The following is a 20,190-nucleotide window of genomic DNA, read 5'->3' as shown; positions in this document are numbered from 1 at the left end:
GCATGGTTCGAATCACCTCATGTCACAAGCTGCAAAAGGTGCATGAGATGGTGAGAAAAGGCTGTCGAGGCGTGGGAGGGATGTTGCTGATTTCCAAGCATCGCGAGTCGCGTCTCAAGGTTGTCGGCGAGCAGGAAGCCGGATGGATTGCAGTGCGTGGCACATTCGCAGCACGCAATCCAAGGGGTCGTTGACGACCAGGCCCTGCCCTGCTCACGTGCGATCTGCAATTCAACTGCCTCTCTTGCTCACCTCGGCTTGTTTCATAATCAATTCTGCTTCAAATCTAATCAATATCATTGGTCTCGAACCACCACAACAACACACATGGTTGTATGTCTCGCGCTTTTCTTCTGACCTATTCTCAGTCGTCTACTCACGCTGCACATTCCTGAGCATCCGAGCACATACACAAGTCCTACTCAATCATTCCCAACAAATGTCTATGCCCCTGCGCTCTGTGACTCAAATGCGGCGGCAACTGCATAGGTGGAACATCAAAGTCCGCCGCAAGCGTAGCACCCGCGAAAGGACTGGGCGCAAACCCCTTGGGCCGATCAGCCTGGCTGAAAAACTGCTTCAGCATCTCCTCATTTCGGCAGAAGTCCTTGAAACTTCTGGTGATGCTTTCGATCGTTTCCACGTCTGTGAGCTTCGTAGCCGTCGAAGAGGACGACGATGTGGAGGCCGAAGATGTTCTGCTTGAAGCAAGGCGATTGGGGAGGAGGATGAAATCGCCTACTTCGTTGCTAAGAATCTGTGCGAGGACGAGACCCGACTTGTGCACAAACTGAGTATGTGAGTAGGTCGGTGGGCCCCAAGAGTAAGTCACTTGGAGATCAGTGTTGAATTCGCTTGCAGCTTCGTAGTCAAGAGCGAAGTCGTGCTGGCGCAGAATAGCTTTGTGGTAAGCGAAATGATCCTCGACGGGGCGAGGAGATACCGAATGTGGCTGGATGATTGGCGTCGCAAGTATCTTGTCTGGAGGTCTGACGGCAAGTCGTATGGGTTGGGGTTGGTCGAAGGGGTGATGTTCTCGAAACTTGGAAGCTTCTTGCAATGGCACTTGGATGAGCTTGAGTCCGTATCCATCAATAGTGCTCGACCATCGAGATATCGCTTCTCTGACAAGCTTGGTGGAAGCGCCGAGCCATTCGAGCTGAATGTGGTAGCAGTTCTCGGGGTTGTGGATTCGATCTAAGGTCAAACAGTAAGCACGTGCAAACAAGAGGGTAACAAAAAAGCTTACCATAATGAAGATCAATGACCTGGAGATGATCAGACTTCTTCTGAGGATCCACGTTGTACCGCATCATCTGGCTCAAAAGTACCTCCTTCGCCTTGTGGTCGATTGGACCCAGCACTGGAGTTGGCCTGCCTGATGAAGAGCTGGAATCGTTGGTGAGAGGTCGAATGATAGGCGATTTGACAGATTCTGCGATTGGCGTAGCAGGTATCGATCTCCACGGCGCCTTGCTGAACAGGCCTTGGGTATCGGGATACTCTGTCGTTCTGTGGGCGCTCGCAATCTGGTAGAAATAATTCCCATCGCGGAATTTGTGCTTCTGCCGCACATGCGAGAAGATACCGCGGTTCATCAATTCGTTTCCAAGAGCCACTGCATCTTCACGAAGTTCCAGATCTTTGAAGGCACCCTGCAGCCAGGAGGTCATCTCATCTCCTCTAAAACATTTGAGATGGGTGAGGGTGAGCCATCTTCGGTCTCGCATCTCTACACCAAACGGTGGCAGCTCCTGCATCTGCTTGACAAGCTTTTCTAGGTCGAAGTTGCTACTGTGATGCTTCTCGGAATCTTTGAAGAGTGGTGTACTCAGCTCGCCACCCTCAAGCTGACTGGGAAGAGTATGTCCTTGCGCATTGACAATAATACTTGTGTCCTTCGTCTGGTAGTCGATTGCCAAGGGGTTTTGGTCCCGTTCTGGAGCACTTGACGTCGGTTTGGACTTTGTGATGGATACATGGCGTTGTTGATCTTCAACCGAGAAGTGCCGCTGTCGTTGCCAAGTCTGCGTGAGTCGCTGGATTCCTTCGATGCGTCGCTCTTCATCGGAAAGGCCTCCAAGACGGGTTTGGGCGTTCCGGTCAGATTTTGTCATCTCCACGGGCACCAATATCAGGCGGACCTTGAACGATGCATTGACCTCTGGTGCAGGTAGCAGACCAAGGATATACTCGTCAAGTGATGACCAGTCAGCGATTGGAGATTCTGAATGGTATGTGACTTCAGGCTTGACCGTCATGCCCGTCATGATTCGCATTTTGGGCTCATATGACGTGAGATAGTGCTGCGTGCCGTTGTCTTCGCTGCCAATACCCGTCTTTGGATCGTACTGAACGACCTGGATTTCGAAGTCTGAGAAGCGCTGTAGTTCATGATACCGTCTACCGAGAGACAGAAGTACGGGCTTGTCTTTAGATTGGAAGGTGTGATCACTGCCAGTATTGCGAATTGCAACAATCTGGAAGCCTCGTATCAGTCGAACGTCGATCAACCTCTCCACCAACACGCGAGCAGTCTCATTCTTGAGGCCAGACGAGTTCGATATGACATGCCGCCGAACTTTCTTTCGGTAATGTGTCTCAAGCTCAGAGGCCGACGGCTTGTACTCAGCGGTCAAAGGGAGAGCAGCCGGCGAGCACATTGACGACCATTTGAAGGCACCAGAGCTGACAGCTCGCGGAAAGACGTGTTGCCATTTGCGATACTGACTGGCCACTCGCATGTTGTCCCTTCGCGGGTTGCAGGGGTTCAATAGCATGACCCAAGGTGACAGCATATCCAGGCTATCATTCATTGAGCCCTTGCGAGGGAACATGTTCTTTGCCTTGGGAGTCGCAGAAAGGGAGGTCTCATGCTCAAGTGCAGTGCCAACCATGGTATCTGCAATGCCTTGTTTCAGGTCGCCTGCTGGGTCACTTGACTCTTCGTCTTCAGACGATTCGGGTACGCTCGCAATGTCGATAGGCCTAGAAGTCTGATACTGATCCGATCCACTGGTCCGATGCGACACCAGACTTTGCTGAGATGGCTGCCTGGCAAGAGATCGTCTGATAGCTTTTGCGAGGCCATTTGAGCTGTCACTGGGAGTTGCTGATATGCCAAGCCCCATTTCCCTTTCGTGCTGAGCATGGGCGGTCGACAGTGTAGTGCTCGCGACACCCCTACTAGGTGCTAGACCTTTTGGTCCAACACTGATCTTGCGTCCAGACTGCATTAGCGGATGAGGTGGAAGACGCGGGCGCTTCGCTCTTGATAAGGGCTCTTTATTCGAAGCATCGGAGTTGCCACTTCTAGGGCTTTCATCAACCGGAACTGGAGCAGTGGGGTTGTTTTTCTTAGGCGAGGAGCCAGGTATAGGAACTCCCTTCATCGTCTCCACTGAGCCAATGGGGTCCACAGTCGTAATAGCCGGGGAAGAGTCTAGAATGGATTGTGATGAGGGTCCACGATCCTGGAAAACCTGATTATCGTGATAGTCCATGGTGCTCGTGTCAACCTCACTCCAACCGCTTTCCCGCAGAAGAGGTAGAGCGATGTCCTCCACGGGCTCTTCGATATTAGTCAAGGTCCAAGTGGAGCGGGCTTCATCATGTGGATCCCTCCAGAACGAGATGTCAACCCAATGAGGTAGCGCAAACTCGACAGTGCCGTTATGGTCGTATCTGAAGAGTGGTACGGGATGCAGAGGTTTTGGCGAGAGCGCAACGATGTCCACACCGATGCTGTTGCCGACTAGTAAGTCCGTTGTCTGCTTCAACAAGGTGTGATCAGCTTCAAAGAGGCCTGATCCTGCTGTGATGGCTATCATCGAAGTGCCAGTGCTCATGAGATGTGCATCGTTCTGATCATCTGCAAAGTCCATAGCTGTCAGATGAATGGCTTCCAACATGTTGGTGTCAGCAGCCAAGGATACAGAGTGTGGTAGCCTATGATCGTTGAAAGCTCTCTTCAGTCTTCGCATGATCTGTCGCCAGGATGCACTTGCCACTTCTGACACAAGAACATGAAAAAAGTCCTCGTTATCCAGCACCTTATCCGCATGCCCATTGTTCCCACTGGCATGCACGTTGACAATGCGTCCGAATAGGACGATGGAGATCTGATGCTTAACCTTCAGCGACTCCCATCGCCGGAAAAGAGCGGGCAGAAAGCCGTCGATCATCCGTTCATACATAAGATCGCCGTTGCTCCAGTTCTCTAACATCTCCCTAGAAACTTCGATCAAGATGGTGTACCTTGCGCTCCCACTGCGAAAGATTGGTTTCGTGTGTGGATGTGAGGAAATGGCCGATTCAACCTCCTGACCCGCAATATAGATTTGCTTGACTTCAGCCGTCTCAGAGCCCAGATAGTTGATAGTTTGCCCGTGATACAGCACAGTATCCTGCAGCCGGCCCATCAACTGCCACATGTCCGCTCGGGAGAGGAACTGGTCCCGGAAGAACATCTCGACATGAGTGGCTGTAGCCGGGTCGGGATCCTCAATGATCTGGATCCGGCCTTGCGTCCGATTCTCAAACCCAAACTTCTGCGCCAACGTGACATGGATGGAGATTTCGGTAGAGTTGGAAGCAAGTCCTGCTGGGGCGATGCACAACGTCCTGGCTCCTGGCGCGTTGAGATATGCGAATTCGCCCACATGCATCGCTCGGTTACTGGCCAGGACGTCTTTCTTCGTGACGCGATCATCGTGGAGGACAATGGTACAGAGCTTTTCCTCCATTTCGATGGCCATGTCGGAGTTCAGGTCGCGTAGGTGAGGTTCAAGTAGGATAGAGGGATGAGTGGCCAGCCCGCATCAGTGCAGGAGGCCTTGGGCGATATCTATGCCGCATGATCGTTCATCAAGGTCTCTGAGGCCAGGAATGCTCATCAAATGGCCTTGAGCAAGTCCGTGAAAGTGTTGATGGAAAAGGTGCAGTCCCTCACGCACGCGCGCTTGAAAGTTGACAATGGTCTCACAGCTTCGCGGTGACCAAATATCCGCGCAAGCTGACACAACAATGATGCCGGCGTTCTTTGTTCCCCTGAACGGCCTTTTGTCGAATACCGCCTTCTCCTCGCCCCTGGACAGTTAACACCACTCATTCACGATGCTGTTCGCCTTCGTCGCCACTGCATTGACCCTCCTAAGCCATGTGCAGGCGCATGGAGAACACGCGCACGAACAACAGCCCATAGTGCCGGAAGACGCAGACTGGGCAACCCGGCACATGGCAGGTAAGGAATCGCAACATTGATGGCCTTCAATCAAAAGCTCTTATCTAATCAAACACTTTCCCTGCCATCTAGAGGAACATCACATCTCCTCCTTCGACGCCGGTTCCTTCTTCAACCTCCACGACTACGACTCCAGCAACGAATGGACCCGCGACGACCTCCTCAAGACCTACGGCCTCCTCGACCAATCCACCGCGCACGTCTCGCAGGCTGACAAGGACGCCGCCGTCCAGAGAGTCATCACCCTTTTCGATCGCGATCAGTCGGGCACAATCTCCTTCGCCGAGTACACCGTTGGGGTCGCACAAGGTCTCGCCCTCCCAGATCTTGGCTACGGCCCCGGCCACCACGGCGATGACGAGTACGAGTATGAGATTCACCATTTCGAGAAGTACCACGATGAAAACACGCGCGAGGAGGACTTGATTCATCCTGAGGATATTGAGCATTTCCGGAAACACGAGGAGATGGAAGAGGCGCAAGAGAGACAGGAGAGGCTAGATCGCATGCAGATCGTGGAGGCCAATATCCCTCAGAAGTTTCGAAGGGAACTGTAGGATGATGTTCATGGTGCAGGCGTTGAAATTGCCGACGACGATTGATGAGGTAGACGCCGCTAAAGAGCAAGTCACTACGCGGGAGCTGAAGTTTCAGCGCCAATGGGGATACGTGATATGCGCTGTGTTGGCGTGGAGGGCGTTCTGGGAGTTTGCGGATAGACATCAGCGGAATCCATATTCGCAGCTTTTGGCTTGGATGGCCGTGGCTCTGGCGGTACTGGTGGCCTGTCACTTGTAGATGAGGAATGAGATCGGATGTATGATACACGTGTACAGAGCGCCGGCGCTGGTGGAGATTGTCAGGTGGGATCAGTTGGATGTACGACGATATCTATCACGCAATGCACGACGCCGGGGGCGTAGCTCTTGAGGCGGTTGATGTACTCCACCTCTGTCTTGACATTTCCTCCTCGCTTCGTCTTCACGACACCTTCAAACTCTCGCCTTGTCTCTTCTGCCTTCCCCTCGATTTCCTCAACCAGGAAATTCTCGTGCACATGGACCCAGCCCACAACACTCTCATGTAGCACACTCGCCGCCAACTCCAAAGACTCCCTCGAACTGGGCAGCATCCCACAATTCACATGCCTCACAGGCGGCACAAGCCCCTTCCCTCTCAACCCCTCAACCCTCCTCGGCGCATGAACATTACTCTCATTAAATACCACCAACTCCTCCACACCACCCACCTCCTCTCCCTCCCCAACAACCCCGACTCCCCACCCATTCCTCCCCGCTCCCCTCCTCAACCCCTCACAACTCCAAGGATTCAAATCCCACCCGAGCACACACTTCACGCCCGCCTTCTTATACGAGAAAGCGAAGTAACCAATCCCAACATACAAATCCACGGCCGTGCAGTCGCCTTCCTCGACGGCTTGCAAGACGGACGGCAAGGTCAGGAGACGTGCCTTTTCGGAGATGTTGCCGCGGGAGAACATCGTCCAGCGCGGGGACCAGGTTTGGTAGATGCCGTTTTGTTTTGCGGTGACCCAATACGCTCGGTCGAAGTCGGACGACGTTGGAGGCGAGGATGCAGTGACAGGGCCGAAGTCGCCGTGGAGAGGCGTGAAATTCGTGGGGGAGCGGAGGATGTTTTCTTCTGGTTCTGTTTCTTCCTCGAGGTGGAGGGGGATGGGTTTGTTGAGGGCGATGTGGGTGATTTTGAGATGGTGGCAGATTTCTTTGTAGAGGTTTGTTATGGCGAGGGAGCCATTATCGATTTTGGGTTGGAGTTGAGTCCATTCTGGACCGGATAGAGCTGTTGGTGGGAGGAGGAGCATGGTGCCGTAGATTGTGTAGGACTTGTTGAGCTTTTTGGTCAGTGCTGTACATGTTTCTGGTGGTGCGTCGCTCTTGGAGAGCCATAATCTGACTGCTCTGTCCATGTTTGCTGAATGTTGAAGTTGAAGCAGATAGATAGATATCGATGAGGAAGAAGTGCAGTGAAATTGGATTTTGTGGCCTGAGGCATCAACGTGAAAGACTGCACCCCTAGCCAGCTTTGCGATGCATTCCATCAACCGTCTTCTATTTCACGCACAGCGATCACATCGACAATCGACTTGCTGTTGTGGCCAACTCAACCAGCTCCCCGTCGTGACAACGGCCCAAGGTCCAGCGCCAAACCATGTCCAGTCCCATACCTCTCGTCCTCACTTCTTCCCCTTCGCAGCTTTCTTCGCCGCTTTCTTATCGTTCTTCTTCTGCTCCTTCGCCTCCCGCTTCTGATTCATCCGATCCTTGACAGCCTCCTGCTCGCTCATCTTCTCCAGATGCCGGATCCAGAACTTCGCACCCTCCATTCCCTCTTCCATGTGATCGGTCTCGTCGCCGAGGCAAACCCGCTCAACCTCCAGCTCTTTCCGGGCGTAGGCCATGGCTTTGGCAGCCTGGCCGAGCTTGAGCGCGTATTCCGAGCACTGGCGGTAGCTGCGTAGAACGGTAGTTAGTAGCTGAGACAATCGTACTGTGGTACCTATTTGGACTCACGCATGGACCAGATTATGTTCCGCCAACCCCTCCTCCTTAAGCAGACCGACCGACTCTTCCAACCAAGCCAATGCCTGAGCATCGTCCTTTGGAACCGGATGCGGCGCGAAATTGGTCAGGATGCGATCATGCCGCTCGTAAACCGCCAGCCCCTCCCCAATACGCTGCAGACGCTCTCTCCGCTGCTCGCACTCGGCCGCATCTGGGCCATCGCACACCTCGCATCGGCAGTCGAAACCCCAGTGCTCGGCAAGCATCTTCTGCCGGTCCTCTTTGATCAGAAGACCCGTATGGATGTACGACGTGAGGAGTTCATCGCCGGCCTTGATGTCTCGAATGGCATGGACCGTCTCCTTGCCAATGGTCGGATTGTACGAGTTGTGGACGTTCCGGCGACAGGAGTGATTCATGTGGCTGTAGTTGAGGAAGATTCCCATGCCGAAACAAACATCCGGACCCATGTACACGGTGTTAGTCAGGAAGGTGCAGTGCATCTTGAGGCTGTCTTCGACGGCGGCATCCAGGGCAGCACCGCTGTACTTAGCCTGCAATCTCTGGCGGATGCTTTGCTTCAGAGTCGGCGGGGCGACGTGCTTGGTGGAGGCGAGGTCGGAGAGTTGGGCATGTTGGTCCGGCGTGAGCTTGTCGAGGTAGGTGTACAGGCTGGACGTGTTGACATCGGAGGGAAGGACGAGCATGGGTTCCTCGGCGATGATGCGGGTTCCTCGCTTGATGTCTTGGGTTGCGAAGAGGCCGTAGCCCTTGTCGGCGGTGATGATGAGCTCGAACATGCTGCCTGAAAACAGTGCGTACCTGAACCTCACGAAACCAAACAAGAAGAGACCAAACGGGTGGCGGGCGGCGTTGTAGAAAGAGCAGGAGATGAAGAAGTAGAGGAGATTCCTTCACCCCCTCCAAAATTGAACGCACAGTCCTCCTACAAACGCTGTCAAAGTCGACACGAAACACTCGTCACCGTTTGCACGCATGCACGCAAACGCGATGCTGAAGGCGAAGGGCTCCTGCTCAATTACCGTCTCCATCCCCAAGGGACAACGTCTGGCCATACTACCTCAAGGCCCTCAACAGTCAAAATATCTTCGGAAAACCTGGGTATAGAACGCAGACGTTCCCCTTACATAGCACTTTCACAAAGGTGGCGTTTGCGCCTTGGCAATCGAGGAAAAAGACGCTAGCGGCTCTGTGCATATGAACGGACATTCACTCATGCGCTGTGGGGCTTTCACGCTCCTTCCTTCCGCTCGACGTGCAACACATACATGCGCATTGCACCTCTCCCGAGTTCTGGAGTTAACCAGACTAGCGAGTGATTGTAGAACGAGTTGACCACAACGGTAGCCGGGAATGGGGATATGCGTTCTACGTTACAGGCAGCGACCTCAAATTCCATCCACATTGAACTACACTGCACTCGACAACTGCACCTTAAAAGCCCATTGTTGGAAGTGCTTTTAGTTGTCGATGACGGTGAACTGGGGCAAGCAAAAGGTAAGACAACTTTGTTGAACGACGGAACGACTCTTTTGGATTTTTTTGTGTATGCCACTAAAGACTACTGACAACCTCCCAGCCCCATAACTTCGTGAGAGCACATGATGCATGGGTATCATACAGAGAGAAAGCGACCCGCACCAACAAGAGCACAGACCTAAACGACAGCCTTCTCCTGGATGGTAGACTGGGCACGCTGATGCAGCTCTGGATCCATGGTGTCGACGGTCTCGAACTCGTTCGTCTCGTGGTTTTCGGAGGTCTGGTTGGTGGACAAGACGTACTCTTCCTTGTCGATGTGGCGGAAGAGGAAGTACTGGATCGTTTGTTAGCAAAAATGTTAAATTCAGGATGGATGTGAGTATGACTTACGAAGAAGACGGTGACAATACCACCAACAATGGCTGGGCCACCGAAATCCCAGACGAGATGTGGGTCGGTGATGACGGCGGAGAGAGCCAAGTTGATGACGTAGGCGAAACCGGTGTTCAAGAGGTTGATGGCGGACACGACACCTCTCATGTTGATTGGCGCACGCGAGTAGGCGAGACCGTAAGCTGGGACGTTGATGAACAGCTCGGAGAAACCACCAATGGCGTATGGGATAGCCTCCCACCAGAGTGAAATGGGCGAAACCAGGCCGTTGTCGACACATTCTGGGTCAGTGCTGCCGTACCAGCCGCAAGGGTTGGTTTGGTAAGCCTTGTAGCACAGCACGCAGTAGCCAATGCCGGAGAGGGTGGAGAGGAAGAAACCGGTGGTGATACGGGCAACTGGGCCGTAGTGAATACGCGCCTTTCGGAGAGCTGGGTAGATGGCGTAGTTGAGAATTGGGCCCAAGCAGATGATGGAGAGGGAGTTGAAGTTGCTGATGACATCGTTGGGAACGCCGTTGCTAGTGAGCATGGTGGACAAGAAGTTGGCGGAACTTCCGATACCGTTGTCGTTCCAGTACTGGACGGGGAAGAAACAGAACATTCCAGTGGCTTGGGTGGCACGCTTGACATCCTCGACGAATTGGTCGTTGTAGCGAGTCTCTGGCTTCCCTCCCTTGGCCGCGATGACCGAGGGCTTAGCAGCCTCCCACCAGCCGTGACGACCGATACGGAAAATGCCTCCACCGCCCAGGCAACGGCTGAGAACACGGATCGCGTTTGGCAGATCAGAACCGGCGGGCTTGTGCAAGTTGAGGCGGGGCTTGAGCCACCAGAGCAGGAGTGGCAGAGGAATGTAGAGGATCAATGGCAGCAAGAACGCCAACCACCAGCCGACGTACTTGGCGGAGTACGAGGTCGCAGTCGACATAAAGGCACCGATGTTGATCAGAAGGTAGAACCAAAGCATGACACGCTCCGTGCTGTGCTCGGGGTCTTCAATGACGCGCTCGCCGGACTTGAGGATCTTGATCTTTGGCACGTGGCTCTTCATCTGATCGAGCAGGAGAGGCGTGACGTTTGGCTTGAACATGGCAGCTCCAATGGAGAGGATGTAAACTCCGATGAAGAACGGGATCTTCGCGGTTCCGTTATCGATCAAAGTCTTGGCGCCACCAGCAACAATGAGAACGTGGCCAACACCGCAGATGATGACACCCCAAAATATCATGGGGAAACGACCAAATTTAGCATCAGCGAGGTATCCGACGAAGAGAGGCAAGCAGTAGGCGATGAGGTTGAAGGACTGAGTGGTAGCGTTGGCGATTTGTTCGCCGAGGCCGAGGGCACCCTGAGTGGCCTGGGATCCAGCGGCGACAGCACCGTATCCGTTACCACCTGGCGGCAGCGGCCTGTTGATGTAGTTGGTCCAGATCTGGACGCAACCTGTCGACAGTTAGTTACTCGAATTCGGAGTACAGCGCTGCCGGCAGACATACCGTAGTAGGAGGCACGCTCGCAGAATTCGACAGCGCAGAGCAGGTAGGCGAGAGCTGGAACGGAGCCTGGAACTCGTCGCAGAGTCGCCATTTCCTCGTCGGTCGGCTTGCCCTCGTACTCGACGTTCAAGATGGCAATGCCATGGTGAGCCTCCGTAGGCGGCTGTGTTTCCATAGCGCCATAGTAGGGTGACTTCTCGTTGGGCGGGGAGTCCGCGCTGTCACGCTCGATCTTGTCTGCGGTAGTGTTAGCCAGCGTCGCGATTAAAAGCCAAGACCATGGCAAGCCTCACCCATGGCTGCGTCTTGTCTACACACTCAAGCAAGACCAAGAGACTGGGAATAGGACCACAATGAGAGAGGCAAGGGCTGGGCAGAAGCTTCTTCTATACCCTCGCCGGCGCACATGGCGCGACCCCTCCGCGCCAATTTAGTGTGGCGAGTGTTCATAGGATCCCTTATCTTAGGGTGGTCTCCGAGCGTTGCATTGGAAGCCAGTTGTCGCTGCCGTTCCCGTCTTCTAGATACGTTCTAGAAGTTCCAGGACCCCATGTACCTGCAAGCGACTGATGCTAGGGAATCCTGGCACTGTGGCAATTAAGCATGCGTTCATTCAGCTGCCCTCTTGGGCGTAGCGTTATCATGGGCGTGGCACAGAGACGAAGCGCGCCGAAAAGCTTTACCAAGACCAGGCTTAGCTCGGATGAGGTGCGCCGGCAACGCCGCCAAGATCAGCAGTAGCTTCGACCACTTGGCTGCAGAGCTGAGCGGTTGGTTGTGGGTGATTGGTCTGCTGGGTCGGATGCATGCCTCTTCGAGATTCTGATCGCGAAGGTCTCTCGACACAATCGACCTCATGTCTTACGCAAGAGGTCGTCTATGTAATCCTGCTTGAGAGCAGCATGGTGGACGAGGAAAGCCTGGGGTGTCACGACTCTCCGCAGCTCCAGCCCTCGTATTGCGCGACGCCAGGCTATCGAAAGGGTCGTATGGCTGGCCCTCTTGATTGGCGATAGACAAGACTGTGGAGGGGAGCGACATTTGTTGGTCCGTACGTTGATCTTAGCAACAGGACCAACGCCATTGGAGAAGTGAATGTCCCGTACTGCAGCGAATGGGGAGCAAGGCGCGAGGTTGGCATGATCTAAAGGCGGGTGGCACGGCCGAGGGCTGGCAATCAATTTCGACGCAGGTGCGCGGCGACGACGACGACTGGGAGACGTTGTCGTGATTTCGGAGGCGACAGGCGTGCCGCTGCTTCTCCCGACAAGGTGCGGTCGATAAACGCACCGGCCAGCATGCTAAGCCTAAAGCGGGCGCCGCGCCGAAGCTCGAGCGCTCCTTCCGCGCGTGAGGTCTTGCTGCATACGGTCGACCCGAGGCTGATCAGCGACACCACGACCCGACCTCATCCTTCCCTAACGCGCCGCCCTCCACCTCTCCCATCCGCCCTCCCTCCGCCGTGGCAAGGCGTTGCTATTAATGGCATTGCTATCGACGCCGCGATCTGACACGCATCGTCCACCCCGATGTCAGACGGTCGCAACTCAACAAGAGAAGGGGCATGCGTGCGCATTGAATAGCCCGCATAGACAGCCAAGATACCATAGCGAGGAACATTCAACGAGGACTGCGAGGCATCGGGATCAGCCCGACCCTCATTGACGCTCAGTTCCGCGTAGAATGGGTTTTTGACCGCGAATGTGGTGCGCCTCATTGTCTCTGCCTCATATGCTGCAATGCCTACAACACTGTAGCAAGGACTTTTCCCCTCCCTATGCCTGCCACTGGCAATATTGGAGGCTGGATAGTCCGATGCGTCGCATGGTCAAAGTTCACCTTACCGCCCACCCGCTCAAACCTTTCCATCTCATGGAGAGCATAAATCTCACGTGGCCTCGAACGTTAAAGCCCACGTGCGAACGCCTTGATTCAAGATAGCACTTCGTTTACATCGCGTAGGCGGTTCAACTCGGCTTACAACAACAAATCCCTCACAATGCTCCAATATAGGCCGCAACCCGGCAACGTTGTGCATTATGCCGCACATGAGCGCTGCGAGAGAGTTGTGGCTGCATCACATCTGCAAGGTCGACGCCGCAGGAGGATTTAAGCCTGGACGAACATGGGCTTTGGCAGGCGCCACGACGCACCCGGCCGTGCCGCTGTGCCATATCGAGAGACTGCACGTGAGTGGCATGGAAAGCATATTGCATGGAATCGTGTTCGGCGGTTCGAGAAGTCAGGCTTACCGTCTGTAGGATTTTAGACTGGACCGCCGTGTGTGTTGATTGCTTCTTCGCTGCGTTGCATTCGGAAGCTGGGCGTTCCAGTCGATACCAACGCGTTGATATCAGCGTCAGCAAGCGATCGCCACTATCTATGGCACTGGCGCATCTATGTTCAGTAGAAGTAAAGGCTCCATCGTTGATATCATTCGACGGAGTCTCGGCCTCGACAGGAAAGCAGCCCTGCGAGGGTCCCGTGCAGTGAACGAACCACACAGTTCCATTCCAATGTTCGATGGTTCTATCAACTTGCGATTCTGGAATTCGAGATCATCTCCCGCCAAATTGTCCCTTCATTCTTTGCACTTCGATCTGTAGCCGGAACTCTTTCTTCGTCACGACCTCCAGTCTGGACAACTTCGACGATCAACGGGCCGTGATAGTCGCTCAGAACGTCGTGCTGCGGAAGTAGGGTAATCATGCCCAAGACCCTCAACGGCAGCGTATGCGACCGAGAGCACCACATCCGCTTCTTCGACCACACGCGTCCTGCCATCGATAGCCGGCGAGTCTCACAGAATGTTCACTCAACACCAAGACCTCGTTACGCCGTCTGGATGGGCCCGAAACACACATAACGACGTTGCCGACACTCTATGCGGTCGAGGCCACACTAGAACGAAATCTTTACATAACAGCTTCAGTGGTTGCTCCACCTTTGCCTATACGAAGAACGACTAGCCCACGCTCTGATGATCCATCGAAAACGCAATAACGACGACACATGGCACCATCGCATACTTGTACGGCAGAGAAACTAGACGTCGACGCATGCGTGCTGTTTGCACACGACACGATCTCAACCAGCCGCACATGTGTCGGACACATGGAGTTTCCTGACGATACACAGGTCCAAGAGCAGGCGCCTGTGCGTGAACGCACGGTATTGTGGACCACGGCATCATGAGCCTGGTGTTCCATGCCCATGCCTATGTGCGACGGGTAACAACGAATTTCATCTCGCCCGTCTACGGTCAAAGACCCCGTCACAAAACTGTTCTCGACGACACTTTCCAACTCTCGTTTCCGGCGCGACACTCCGACCCGACAGAACGGCGATGCTACAGGAATTGGAACGACAACTGTTGCATATCATCTCCGCGACACATCGAAGCCGTCTCGATCGATTGACGAGATTATACTTGTGAAGCAGAGTGTGCGTATCCAGGTACCCATGACTTTGTCACTGCGTTTAAAGCAACGAAAAGTTCGTTCTTTGCAAGTCGATGTGAGTACACGATGAGAACGATACCCGAAACCATGAAGTCGAACGATTGCGGCCGCTCAACGAAGTGTGCTCTACCGTTACGTTCCAGTCGAAATTACACAAACTGGACGGATGTAAACACCGCAGGACTTCGAAGTGAACAAGCCGGCGGTCCTAATGTGCGAGTGTCGGCGAGGAAAGAAGCTGTTCACCAATAGCCACAATGAGTCGCCCAGGCCATTCGCCTGCCAATCCCCAGGGACAGCCACTTCATTCGGCTGAGCCTGCATGAATAGTGGGCTCTGGGAGAACGTCTGTCTGATTGCTTGGAGACAAGCCAGGCAGTAGAGACTCGAGGGCATAAACTTGCTCACGATGGATAAGTCGTAAGTCTTTCGAAGACTACCTGAGGTGTTTGGGTGGGTTTCTCTTGCGTCGAGTCCCATCAACCTCACCTGCTCGACGTCAACGGGCACCGCAGAGTGCGATGAGTGAGACATTCTCTTTCTGAGCGCCTGGATTGTCCCGTGAAGTAACGATTTGTTGACGAGGCGTAGAACGTCGTATCTTCAAGGACGCGCTATCATCGCCGTCTTGGTGGTACCTGTCAGTCCTTCTCGGCGTCGTGGTGTTCTGGCAGAGGTAAGGCGAGCGCCCAGCCATGAAGGATACCCAAGACGCCACACTGGCGAAGGTACTCTATGTCTGCCTATGGATACCCTGTCTGCCAGGCTTTCTTTCTTTTCCACCTTATCAACGCGACCATAGAAATGCCCCTGATAGCAGCGCCAAGCAATCCGTTATCGTAAGCGATATCAGGCAAGCAGGGTCGGCGAAGATCCCCGACCCAATGCGAACCCACCTGTTTGTCAGTCTGGCAGAGCATTCACAGTTGTTTGATTTCTAAGACCTCTCTCTCTCTGCGTGAAGGTTATGGTTCTTCGAGACCACTTTCTAATGCTTGACGCCATCAGCGCTTGAGAGAGACGCTGCTGTGATTGGACGAGCTTGCCCAAGCCGACGACACTCGGTGTGAAAGCTGACCAAACTGCCACGACGAGGCGGACGAGCAACCTGGAGCATGGCCTGCTGAGAGTCGTGCACTTTGTTTTGTCTGAAGGCCATGGCAGCTTCTCAACTATCAGTCTACCGCTGTTCAGTCTGAAGGGTGATCATCCAGTACAAGTACTCGTCGAAGCACTCGGCCCAGACCGTGGCGAGCTCCAACAAGCTCCTCCAAATTGTCAGACATCTCCGAGGACGGCGGGAGAAATGGTGTAAAGAGCGCCGCATGATCGCAGCCAGCACCGCACGCCTAATTGGAGGCCCATTGTGCCAATAACTCACATGGATATCACTACTGCTCCTGGTGCACCCGGAGACGCTGCCGCCGATACGAAACCCTCGACATCCTCCAACGCCCGAGAGACGTCGTCTGCCAACGGCGCAGCCACCACCAACCCTGTCGCCGACACCCCCGCCAAGCCTCGACAGCGCAGTCGTCGGAAGCACAACGAGGATGCGGACGACGCTGCGAAACGAAGATGTGTGTCGACGGCGTGTATAGCTTGCAGGTGAGTGAGTGTGTGGGCACAACCCCAAGACCGAGCACGCGCATGCGGGAGGGACACTCTGCTGGGTCGCCATGCGCTGGAGCGGGATTCTGTTACGTACTGTTACACCAAGCGAGGAGAGGGGGGTCGCTGACATGTCTCTGCGCGCCGCAGGAAACGCAAGAGCAAATGCGATGGCAACACGCCGGCATGCGCGGCTTGCAAGCAGGTGTACCGTACCGAATGCATCTACGACCCGAACTCCGACCACCGCCGCAAAGGCGTATACAAGAACGATATCGACAATCTAAAGACCCGCAATTCGACCCTCCAAACCCTCATCCAAGCCATCCTCAACTACCCTGAAGACGATGTGCCGGCGCTGATAAGAGAGATACGGACATGTGAGAGCTTGGATGCGGTGGCAGAAAAGATTGCGGCAAAGGACAATGGATTGGCTGAGGTGGATGAAGACGACGACGATGCCTCGCCAGGTGCAGAGCCATCTAGCCATGGCGCGCCGTCGTTTGAATCACACTTGTTTGGAAAGATGGGAGACCTGCGGCTGGACTCGGGTTCTGTGAGGTACATTGGTGGGACGTCCAATCTGATACATCTGGCGCAGGATGAGGAGGACAACTCCAACACGGATGACTATCACCAGCAAGAGGATGCGGTTACCTCGTGGACAAATGTCACCAATGATGGAGAGCTGGTGGTCCATCTCCTCAACATGTACTTCACCTGGCATTACCCCTTCTTTACGACGTTGTCGAGACAGCTGTTCTATCGCGATTTCATGCTAGGCCGGCCACCGCCGCATACAAGACGAAAGACTCACTACTGCACGCCGTTGCTGGTCAATGCAATGCTGGCGCTGGGATGCCATTTCACTTCACACGGCGGAGCTCGTGATAATCCGGATGACTCTGCAACTGCTGGCGATCACTTCTTTCGAGAAGCGAAACGACTTATCATGGAGAATGATGAACACGAGAAACCTCACCTCACCACAGTGCAGGCTTTGGCGTTGATGTCAGTACGAGAAGCTGGCTGTGGCAGGGAAGCAAGAGGCTGGGTCTACAGTGGGATGTCTTTCCGCATGGCTTGCGACATGGGCTTGAATCTTGACTCCAGCCAGCTAACCTCCAACAAGTTTGTCAGTGGTGATGAGAACGAAGAAGATGTGAGGAAGATCACTTTCTGGGGCTGCTATCTGTTCGACAAATGCTGGTCCAACTATCTCGGCCGGATACCGCAGCTCCCATCATCCATCGTGACAGTTTCCAAATATGAAGTCTTCCCGGATGAGGACTCTTCACAGTGGAGTCCATACACTGACTCCGGCTTCACTCAAGCACATGCTCAGCCTGCGCGGACGAGAGCAGTGGCATTGCAGATATCGAAGCTGTGCGAGATCAGCAACGACCTGATGAAGCATTTCTACGACCCGACGGATATGGACAAGACTAAGGGCAAAGCAGTCGAACTCAAGAAGCTCTCAGACATTCATACACGGCTTGAGGGCTGGCGACGAGATTTGCCCAAAGAACTCGAGCCAAAGGAAGGCATTCTCGCTAGTGTTTTGGTGATGCAGTAAGTCAAGACTACCAATCTTACGTGATGTGGTACTTACAAGCAACAGCATGTTCTTTCAGCTTTTGTTCATCCACCTCTTCCGGCCTTTCCTGAAGTACACCCAAGCGACATCACCTTTACCAAATACAGTCAGCCCTCGCAAGCTCTGCACACAAGCTGCCGCGATGATATCGAAGCTCATGCGCCTATACAAGCGCTCGCACGGTCTGCGTCAAATACCCAACGTCGCAGTGTACATCACGCATTCGGCATGTACGATCCACTTGCTGAACTTGCCGGACAAGAACGCCAAGAGAGATATCGTCCACGGCCTGAAGCATCTCGAGGAGATTGCCGAAGGCTGGCTTTGCGCTCGACGCACCCTTGCAATCCTCAGCGTCTTGGCCAACAAGTGGAAAGTCGAGCTACCTGAAGATGCGGCTGCTGTACTTGCCAGGACTGACGCAAAGTTCGGCTCTTATGGCGCCGAGCTTCAGTCTCCTTCCCAGAGACGGGCCTCCGAGATCTTCGTGCCGCCTCCGACATCGAGCCCTCAGCACCAGCAACAACAACCACAATGGCAGCAGCCCCAAATGGCAGCAGCCAATGCGTACTTTAGACCGCGGCCGAATGTGGCGGCAGCGAGCACAGGAGCTGCGGTACGATCCAACAGCGGCAGCTACAAGTCGCCTCCCCAAGATGCATCAGGCTTACTAGCACAGCAGTATCCGTCCGCGACCACGACACCTGCGACTCCTCAGATGACTTGGCAGCAGCGTATACAGGCGGGAGGCAGCCCAAGTGAAATGTTTGGCGGTGTCGAACAGCTCATACGCGATAGCTCGGACTGGGCGTTTCGTGATCAGGCGCAGCTTGCGACTGGTTTTGAGAATTGGGATTCGGTCGCAATGGATCCATCAGCATGGACGACGACAAGCCCCACGAATGGCAGTATCAATTTACCCGTCAATGGCGGTGGTCCTGTGGGTGGTGCTGTGATGGGCCAGCCGAATGGAAATGTCGCGGTGCAACAAGCAACAACCATGACAATGCCGCCAAACCCCAACATGGCATACGCGCAGACGACACAGGCACAGAACAACGGCCACGACGGCATGGGAATGGTGAATTGGCTGAACAGCATGAACACCTACAACAGCATGGCGGCGTCGTATAACGAAGATGAATGGTATCAATGAGGAAAATGGACGATCTAAGCTTGGTGTTATGGGAAAAGAGGGTGGTCTGTTATGTATCGATATCCACCGTTCTCCTTGTAGTTTGAGCGTCACGAATTTAATGCTGTTTATGAGAGTATAATGTCTTGTGCTGGGTCTCATTGTGGTATTGGTGAGAGGATTTGAGTTCGGCGACGGAGTGTGGTCGAGACGGAGACGGCGGTGGCAAAATCGGGCCGAACTTTTGGCTGGACTTCACTTCGTCGATGGAGGCTGATGCTGTACATCGATATTCTTCTACAACTCAAGACAGCGACTCTCAAACATACGAGGGAAACATTTCCTTACAAGCACAGACCGAGACGCCGGCAACCTTTAGCACATCATTTCGACAAGCCGCCATGGCCAAATCAACCTCCAAAACCTCCAAACCCACCCCTACCATCTCAAAAAGTGCCTCCAAACCGCCAGGTACCCTCCCCCAAACGCACCGCATCCGCGACAACCAACGCCGCTCCCGCGCCCGACGCAAAGAATACCTCTCCACGCTGGAAGCCAAACTCGCGCACTGCGAGCGGGTGGGCGTGGCGGCGAATCAGGAGATTCAGAGGGCTGCGCGGAGGGTGTTGGAGGAGAATGTGCGGTTGAGAGGGGTTCTGAGGGGGTTGGGGTGGAGGGAGGGGGAGGGTGATGGGGAGGGGGCGAGGGTGCTGGAGGGGTTGTTGGGACGGGTGGGGTGGGGGTGTGAGAGTGGTTTGAAGGAGCCATCGGTGGTGGCGATGTCGAGTGCTTCGGATGTGATGATACGGCCAAGGCCTGCGCCTGCAGAAATGGATACGGTTGTGGATCGTCATCAACCTGAACTGAACGGTCTATCAAGCGATAGGAACAAGAGTACAAGCAACGAAACGACTACCACCACGAACGAGGAAGTATCCATCATCTCCCCTCCTCCAAATGCATCCCACACGAACCACTCCCCTCAGCCCAACACCACCACCACTTCCCAACCCCCCCGATCAAACTGCTCCTCCTGCAAATCCGTCGCAACAGCCATCCGCTCCATCAGACCCGACGTCGGCACCGAACTCGAAGAAGACCTAGGCTGTCCGGTCAACGATAACGAAGACTGCAGCGTCCCGAACACGCAGGCATTCGATATACTTGACAGGTACTCGGATGGAAGAGGATGATTTTTTGGAGGGAC

The 20,190-nt window shown here is 54.3% G+C and overlaps 7 protein-coding genes across 7 annotated transcripts; 3 read left to right on the top strand and 4 right to left on the bottom strand.

Moving 5' to 3' along the window:
* Positions 1 to 418: 418 nt before the first annotated feature.
* On the bottom strand, positions 419 to 4,757 carry M409DRAFT_55352 (uncharacterized protein; the record flags this gene model as incomplete). Its single annotated transcript, XM_033812980.1, has 2 exons — positions 419 to 1,197; positions 1,250 to 4,757. The coding sequence occupies 2 exons, from the start codon at positions 4,755 to 4,757 to the stop codon at positions 419 to 421; spliced, it is 4,287 nt and encodes a 1,428-aa protein (XP_033666889.1).
* Positions 4,758 to 5,115: 358 nt separating this feature from the next.
* Positions 5,116 to 5,799, top strand: M409DRAFT_66908 (uncharacterized protein; the record flags this gene model as incomplete). Its single annotated transcript, XM_033817160.1, has 2 exons — positions 5,116 to 5,242; positions 5,315 to 5,799. 2 exons carry the CDS (start codon positions 5,116 to 5,118, stop codon positions 5,797 to 5,799), a joined length of 612 nt encoding a protein of 203 aa, XP_033666888.1.
* Positions 5,800 to 6,101: 302 nt separating this feature from the next.
* Positions 6,102 to 7,190, bottom strand: M409DRAFT_23725 (uncharacterized protein; the record flags this gene model as incomplete). Its single annotated transcript, XM_033806922.1, has 1 exon — positions 6,102 to 7,190. One exon carries the CDS (start codon positions 7,188 to 7,190, stop codon positions 6,102 to 6,104), a length of 1,089 nt encoding a protein of 362 aa, XP_033666887.1.
* A 267-nt stretch (positions 7,191 to 7,457) lies between these two features.
* On the bottom strand, positions 7,458 to 8,585 carry M409DRAFT_23724 (uncharacterized protein; the record flags this gene model as incomplete). Its single annotated transcript, XM_033806921.1, has 2 exons — positions 7,458 to 7,734; positions 7,795 to 8,585. 2 exons carry the CDS (start codon positions 8,583 to 8,585, stop codon positions 7,458 to 7,460), a joined length of 1,068 nt encoding a protein of 355 aa, XP_033666886.1.
* An 878-nt stretch (positions 8,586 to 9,463) lies between these two features.
* On the bottom strand, positions 9,464 to 11,354 carry M409DRAFT_66905 (uncharacterized protein; the record flags this gene model as incomplete). Its single annotated transcript, XM_033817159.1, has 3 exons — positions 9,464 to 9,622; positions 9,679 to 11,126; positions 11,180 to 11,354. 3 exons carry the CDS (start codon positions 11,352 to 11,354, stop codon positions 9,464 to 9,466), a joined length of 1,782 nt encoding a protein of 593 aa, XP_033666885.1.
* A 4,667-nt stretch (positions 11,355 to 16,021) lies between these two features.
* M409DRAFT_66904 (uncharacterized protein) lies at positions 16,022 to 19,004 on the top strand (the record flags this gene model as incomplete). Its single annotated transcript, XM_033817158.1, has 3 exons — positions 16,022 to 16,248; positions 16,402 to 17,823; positions 17,873 to 19,004. 3 exons carry the CDS (start codon positions 16,022 to 16,024, stop codon positions 19,002 to 19,004), a joined length of 2,781 nt encoding a protein of 926 aa, XP_033666884.1.
* A 380-nt stretch (positions 19,005 to 19,384) lies between these two features.
* Positions 19,385 to 20,176, top strand: M409DRAFT_23721 (uncharacterized protein; the record flags this gene model as incomplete). The annotated part of the gene is made up of 1 exon (XM_033806920.1): positions 19,385 to 20,176. The coding sequence occupies one exon, from the start codon at positions 19,385 to 19,387 to the stop codon at positions 20,174 to 20,176; it is 792 nt and encodes a 263-aa protein (XP_033666883.1).
* Between the last annotated feature and the right edge of the window lie 14 nt (positions 20,177 to 20,190).

Source organism: Zasmidium cellare (genome assembly GCF_010093935.1).
Source record: "Zasmidium cellare ATCC 36951 unplaced genomic scaffold M409scaffold_20, whole genome shotgun sequence".
Taxonomy (NCBI): Eukaryota; Fungi; Ascomycota; class Dothideomycetes; order Mycosphaerellales; family Mycosphaerellaceae; genus Zasmidium; species Zasmidium cellare.
This window is presented reverse-complemented; position numbering and strand designations above follow the sequence as displayed.